The sequence below is a fragment of the Alnus glutinosa genome, chromosome 2 (assembly GCF_958979055.1).
Source record: "Alnus glutinosa chromosome 2, dhAlnGlut1.1, whole genome shotgun sequence".
Classification (NCBI taxonomy): domain Eukaryota; kingdom Viridiplantae; phylum Streptophyta; class Magnoliopsida; order Fagales; family Betulaceae; genus Alnus; species Alnus glutinosa.
The window spans coordinates 8,300,747-8,307,771 of record NC_084887.1 but is presented as its reverse complement, the minus strand read 5'-3'; the positions used below and the strand labels follow the sequence as shown (position 1 = coordinate 8,307,771).

At 37.3% G+C, this 7,025-nt stretch overlaps 1 protein-coding gene across 1 annotated transcript; it reads left to right on the top strand.

Annotated features, from left to right (window-relative positions):
- The first annotated feature begins 1,282 nt into the window (after window positions 1-1,282).
- On the top strand, window positions 1,283-6,765 carry LOC133860929 (mannan endo-1,4-beta-mannosidase 2-like). The gene is made up of 5 exons (XM_062296601.1): window positions 1,283-2,428; window positions 3,365-3,562; window positions 5,108-5,230; window positions 5,548-5,759; window positions 6,078-6,765. Exons 1-5 carry the CDS (start codon window positions 2,072-2,074, stop codon window positions 6,481-6,483), a joined length of 1,296 nt encoding a protein of 431 aa, XP_062152585.1. The 5' UTR covers window positions 1,283-2,071; the 3' UTR covers window positions 6,484-6,765.
- Window positions 6,766-7,025: the final 260 nt, after the last annotated feature.

Here is a 7,025-nt window from a genome sequence, read left to right as displayed (position 1 = left end):
CCGTTTAGGATTGCTTATTTTAGCCAACTTAAATGGGTGACAGTTTGGCCTCTGTAATTTTAAAGCCATAGATGCATTAAATAAGTGGCTGAAATATGTTAAAACAAGACCGTTTTGTTTTTGTTTTCTTTTTCACCCTTTTTAGCCTTTAGTTCAAAATATTCCAGTTACTGGGATTAAATCCTGCTCTTTTAATATATATAAATATATAAATGGGAAATATCACTAAACTATAGCACTGGATATTTCAGCAAAAATCTAATGTTTGTAACCATGATATGCAAGGCATCAACAATGACCCCCACGTGCCAAGTGGTGGGTTCAACATCACTACCTTTTCTTTATGAAGAAATATATATATAAGAGATAATTACACCGTTGGTCCCTGTGATATGCCATAATTATTTTTCATTTCCTATAGTTTAAAAAGTTTATGGGAGGTCACTGTGGTATGCAATAATTACGTTTTACTCCCTGGGTCGATTTTTTGTCCACCACTTTGACGGAATCTGTTAGCCCTCCATATCAGCGCCATGTGTCGCCATCTTATTGGCGACACGTGGCGCTGATGTGTAGGGTTAACAGATTCTGTCAAAATAGTAGACGGAAAATCGACACAAGGAGTAAAACGTAATTATTGCATACCACAGGGACCTCCTATAAACTTTTTAAACTATAGGGAGTGAGAAATAATTATGACATACCACAGGGACCAACGGTACAATTATTCCTATATATAAAGAGGTTTACATGGTCAAGGTGCTAACCCCAAACTTACTCGAACAAATTAGTTTACAGTTGAGATTTTGTTTTGTTATATTTAACGATAGATATAGTAGTGCCACGACATTGAAAATTTTATAGACATCCCAATATATTAACACGATTAAATCTGTAAAATCTAATATACACAGTAAAGTAATTATTCTTTATTTCACTTGAAAAGCAGAATCCTCCACCCAAACTTAATAACCTCTATGCCGACGCTTGCAAATTGCATGATGCAATGTGATTGGAAATTGCGTGCTTGCTAAAGAATTTGTTGCCATCTATCTGCTAATTGTAATTATATAGACTAATTAACCCTTAAAAAAGAAGAGACTTTTCTAAAGGAAGATTCTCAATGTTTTCTGGTTCTCACGTGGGAGGAGTAGATTTAAGATCTACCAAACATTGAAATTAAAATTCTATTTTCTTGTTTTATCTGAGGCCAAAACCCTGAAATCTTTGTCTGATGATGATGCCAGAAAGGCTAATCAGCCACATTTAACGACAGAATCTAAATGTGTGGCAATGAGGCGTGAATGATGATATATATTTACTTTCCCTTTACATTTTTCTCTCTTTAATTGAGATATTATTCACTGTCATTTTCCAGTCTAATTTCTTTGAACGCAAGTTTGGTACAGAGAGAGACATCAGCCATGGGCCATGGGTGTTGAACAGAATTGTTCGGTCCAGTATTAAAATTCAAGGAAACTTGGAAAAGCTGTGGAATCAGGTTCTTTAGATCTATGATTAACAAACAGGCTGATACAAACACTCCACCGCACTTTCACCGCCACACCCTCTTCCTTGTCTCCTCAGTTTTTGACTGGTTTCATATGATTCATCGTTAGTTGTGCTTTCTTTGCTTTCTCTCTCATAAGGGCTTGACCCCCCTTTCATTTATTGCATACACCTCCTTTGTCCTCATTTTCCCTTATAAAATCCAAAAACTCTGTCGCACCGACATACAAATTCATCTCTCCCCCTCTCCGTCTCCCAAAGTTACCGACATTTTTAATGGGTATCCGAAACTTTTGAGGTTCATCAAGGATTCTGGCAGTTTGGTCTCTAGCAAGACAACTTCAGGCTGACCCTTTACAAAGGGGGATCTGGGTGTCGTAGAGATTGGGTTTTATGTACATTTCTGTTCAAATCTGGGTCTGAGGTACCATAATCACTTCTGGGTGTGGGTGATTCTGGGAGTTTCTTGAAATAAAGCCGAAAGGGTATCCAAGAATCGTTCCAATTTGTGCGAATTTCGGTTCTCTGTCATTTTCCAGCTCCTATACTAGAAATTGACATAATGGTGGCAGGAAACGGGCTGTATTTCCCAATTCTTGGTTTTGCCTCATGTGTGGCTTTCATTTACATGTCATTTGGGGACTTCATCCTCGGTTACCATAAAGAACCAGAGTTTGGTTTTGTGGGGAGGAATGGGACTCAGTTCATGTTGGATGGAGGACCCTTTTACATTAATGGGTGGAACTCTTACTGGTTAATGGACCATGCCGTGGATGAATATAGAAGACCAAGGATCCGGGCAATGCTGAAAGCCGGTGCAAATATGGGTCTCACCGTGTGCAGAACTTGGGCATTCAATGATGGTGTTTACAATGCCCTTCAGATTTCCCCTGGTCAGTTCGATGAGCGAGTTTTCCAGGTATTAGAAGCTCATAATTGATCCTATTCTCTCATATAATTAGTTCTTTTTTTTTTTTTGTTGTTGTTGGGGGGTTGCTGAATTCTGATTCTTACTATGCATTTGTGGGCGCTTGGACTTCTTAGCTTGTTTGAACCTAATCATGCTTTGCAATTGGTATTGATAAACAGCAATCTAACGAGGTTACTGACAACGATGCCTGTTTGTAACGTCCAAGGTTTTTGACATGAAAAGTTTTGATACAACATTAGCCATGGCATGCATGCCGGTTGCTCAACTAAAACTTCCGAGTCCTTGTTAACATAAACCTTGGTTCAATGCATTTAGGAATTCAGAATTATAGATATTAGTTCAATGCATTTAGGAATTCAGTACGGCTGAGTTGAAGATCCTACAGACAAACTCTAATTTCTTATGTTCTCTCTCTCTCTCTCTCTCTCTCTCTCTCTCTCTCTCTCTCTCTCTCTCTCTACATGTGCTTGTAAGCAAAACAAATTGATTTGAAGTCCTAAGGGATTATTGTGGTACCATTTTGTCTTCAAATTTTTCCAATTATGTTGTTAAACTATACTTGTCTTCTGTGAAGTGGTTAGAAATGTTTGGCTAGTGACTGTTCAATTAACTGTAAGCGGCCCCATACAAACTAAATCTTTGTGTTGCAAATGAAAATTTTGGAAGAAACTAAATTTGAACATGAAAAACTAAAGGTTTCATTATCATCCGGTAAATGCCTATAAACCTAGCCAAGCTTTTTCTTACTATAACAGTTCATAGTTAAGGCCCATGGATTATGAAAGTGTTGGTACTAACTCAATGAAAGATGCCAGATGTTTTCTGTTACATTTTTGCTAGTTTCCTATAACCTCAATAAGAACAATTGTCTAAAATTATGCTAATCATATTTGTTTTTCATTTTGACAACTGGGTTGGTGGCAGGCACTAGATCATGTCATTGCAGAAGCAAGACAACATGGGATCAGGTTGCTTCTTAGCTTAGTAAATAACTTGCAGGCATATGGTGGGAAGACTCAGTATGTCAAGTGGGCATGGGAAGAAGGCATAGGTTTAAGTTCCTCAAACGATTCCTTCTTCTTTGATCCATCCATCCGCATTTATTTCAAGAATTACATCAAGGTATCTTCAATTCTACTTTCCATATAATGGTTTAGTGCCTCGCGTGAAGTTTGTGTTTTCAATAATAACTTGCAAGAAGTTGGTTTAAGCACCTTGAAAGTGGTACTTTCATGACTAATTTAAACCATATAAGGCCAAAATTTTAACCCACTTGGATTTTCTTGTTAAACAACCCAAAGAATGGTTGTAGCATATCAATCAAATCTATAATCTCTTCTACAGTTTCTTCTTAAACGAAAATTTTATCCTCTTGCACAATGAGCTAAGAATTTTGGGGGTGTTATGATGGATCTGATGATGTCTCCAGTTCAGAAGAAAGTTTGTTAATTCGTTGGTAAATTGCCCAGGTCCTTGGCGGTAGTCAGTATTGAGACATCTAATTGTGGATGTGACACACCAGGGTATGGGAACGATACATGGTATTCAATGTCAAGAATAGCCTAGATGCTTGAGACGTCTTTCAGTTTGCTATTTGAACTAGTAGAGATCCTTTTTTATTTCTCAAGGATAGACCCTGGTAACTTCCTTGGTAACTTGATACTAATAATTTAACTTTATTCAGAAAGCTCTTCAAACTGATTATGGCAGGACCCTGTATCATAAACAACTTGATTGTAAAAAAGCACTGAACAGGGTATTATAATCCAGAAAATGGGAAATATCTACCATCATACTAACATCCGATATCATACTAGAAATCAGACTGTTTGATGATTTATGGGACAAAATTTCTCCTGCGCTCCATGTAAGGCTCATAAGAGATGCGGTAAAGGAAAGGACAATGCATAAATTAGCTTTCTTTCTTAAGTTATTTTAAATATTTTTTGCACCCTCCCCCCTGCTCAGCTTACGCGTTCTTGTTCAAATACAGTTGTAGGAAAAGTAATTGTATTATATGTTTTTGCATGACCAACAGCCTCATAATTTTTCCAGGTCATATTTGCATTGTAGAACAGAATTGTGAATTATGATGCTTCTAGCATAGGTTGTCATTATAATGGCAAGTTCAGCATCATGCTGGTAACAGCTTGATATTTTGGAGACCAATACAGTAAACAATAAGAAAACGTCAAGGTGGTCACCCTGCTGAGCTGGCAATATTACAGAACCCTTCCATAAAAGACCTAGATAATGAATCAATAGATGTCGACATTTTTGGATGTCACTGGATGGGCACGTATTTTAGTTGTTTGTGGAATACAACACAGTTAGGTAGAGTATTTTCATGTTTTGAAATTAATGAAACTCGTGTTTCCCGATACCCCATAATATATTGAAATGAAGTTTCTTTTTAGACTCTTCCGTTTCATTTTTTTTTTCTCCTATTCTCCTAATTCAGAATGCACCCCTAAAATGTTTTTTTTTTTTTGTCAAAAACATAAATTATCCAATTCTTTTTCTTTTAATCATGGTGTTTAAAAGTTCTTTCTTTTAAGCAGTATATCACATACTTTTCACTGTGAGGGCTTCATAAATTTGCTATTGTATATCCATTAGTGATGTTTCTTTAGTACTTTTTGTTAATTCTGACATATGTCCTGCCAGACTGTCCTGACAAGGAGGAACACCATTACTGGAATTGAGTATAGAAATGATCCCACCATCTTTGCCTGGGAATTGATAAACGAACCCCGTTGCATGTCTGATGCTTCTGGCGATACTCTTCAGGTAAGTTGTGACTCTTGATTCTGCTCCCCTATACCAACTAAAGAGAGATACATACCCTCTAACACTGATTACTGAAATGTCTTTAAAATTGCTAAGTTGGTACAATTTCGCCACCTAAATCAAATTCAACAAGAAATAATATCTATTGTTGTATATCTGATACAGGTGTTTTTCCCCCTTCTTTTTTTAAGGATATACAAAAAATATCGTCTGAACTTGTGTGTGAAAGTGTGTGTGTCAGAGGGGGGAGGGATTCTGCTACCTATTATTGATACATTTTTTAGTATGGATTAATTAAATGGCATATAAAATTGCAGGAGTGGATAGAAGAAATGTCTGCTTTCGTGAAATCAGTTGACAAGAACCATCTATTGACGGTTGGCCTGGAAGGGTTTTACGGTCCGAAAAGCCCCAAAAGCTTGACCGTGAACCCAGAAGCGTGGGCGTCCAGGCTTGGATCTGATTTTATTCGCAACTCCGAGGTCCCTTACATTGATTTTGCTTCTGTTCACATCTACCCAGACCATTGGTAAGTGCTGATGATAATTAAGTCTACCATGTAGGTGATCCAGTCAGAATAATATTAAATAAGGAAGTTGAATCTTAGAAAGTTTTTTACAAACCAAAATAATTAAGCCTGAAATAAATAAACTTGGCTTAAATTATAGTCCCTAGTGTTTAGTTGCTCATTTATTGATGCAAGCCCAAAGAACTGTCCCTACCCTCTTGGGGTTGGTTTTTCGTTTGAGCTTCAAGGTGGCTTCAATGCCCTCTTCTTCTATTCCCAAAAGGAATCTCTTGGTTGTACATCTGACCTCTATCCAATTCATCTTTAAATTTTTGTTAGGTTTCACGAGCAAGAATTAGCAGACAAACTCAAATATGTCTCCAAGTGGATGCTTTCGCACATTGAGGATGGAGACAAAGAGCTGAAGAAACCTGTCATGTTCACTGAATTTGGATTGTCAAACCTGAATAAGGACTTCCAACCAGCTCAGCGAGATAGGTTTTACAAAACTGTTCTAGATATCGTCTATAAATCTGCAAAGAGAAATCGGTCTGGGGCAGGTGCTTTAATCTGGCAGTTCTTTGTTGGAGCAATGGAGGACTATAATGATGACTTTGGTATTGTTCCATGGCAAAGGCCTTCGACGTATAGGTTGATAACCGACCAATCATGCAGGTTGGCTAGAATCAAGGGACTGAGTCAACCAAAGGAAGATTTAAAAGAATTGTGCTTACAGAAACAGTGAAGGCGAGATTCTTTCATCAGGAAATTTGATTTGTTTGTGGGGGAATCTGGGTTCTTATTTATATGGCTTGGTGATGCTTTAAAGGAGGGAAGCAGATCACTGTTTTTGTGCCTTTTTCTTCTCATGTCCATACATATTATATACTTAAGATTAAAGTATTAGATGAGGATAGAGTGTTCTTGAATCACAGTTTACAGGTACTATTGTAACTTGTATTAATTTTTTGAAGCTTGTTTCCAGAAAAGAAAATGCAGTTAGAGCAGAAACTCTTTGAACTTCTAATCAACATTATCCAAGGAAAGATTTTGAGAAGCCTCTAAACTGAAGGTTCAAAAGAAGATGCACAGTGCATGGCATTTAAAAAGAAAAATACAGATCTCAAGGTTCATTTTCAAGCTTTCCAGCAACTTGTGTAGACTTACCGTTTGCATTCACCTAGACATATTTGTGCTTTATTTATTTATTTGGGTAAGTCTACCCATGATGCCGTGTAGAACCTAGTGGCTAACTTAGCCACCACAAACAACCGGAGCCGTCGAAAA

Coding starts and splice junctions, on each gene's coding strand:
- LOC133860929 (XM_062296601.1), top strand. CDS start 2,072: ATGGTGGCAGGAAACGGGCTGTATTTCCCAATTCTTGGTTTTGCCTCA. Junction 3,563..5,107: donor ATTTCAAGAATTACATCAAG/GTATCTTCAATT, acceptor ATGTCCTGCCAG/ACTGTCCTGACAAGGAGGAA. Junction 5,231..5,547: donor CTTCTGGCGATACTCTTCAG/GTAAGTTGTGAC, acceptor ATAAAATTGCAG/GAGTGGATAGAAGAAATGTC.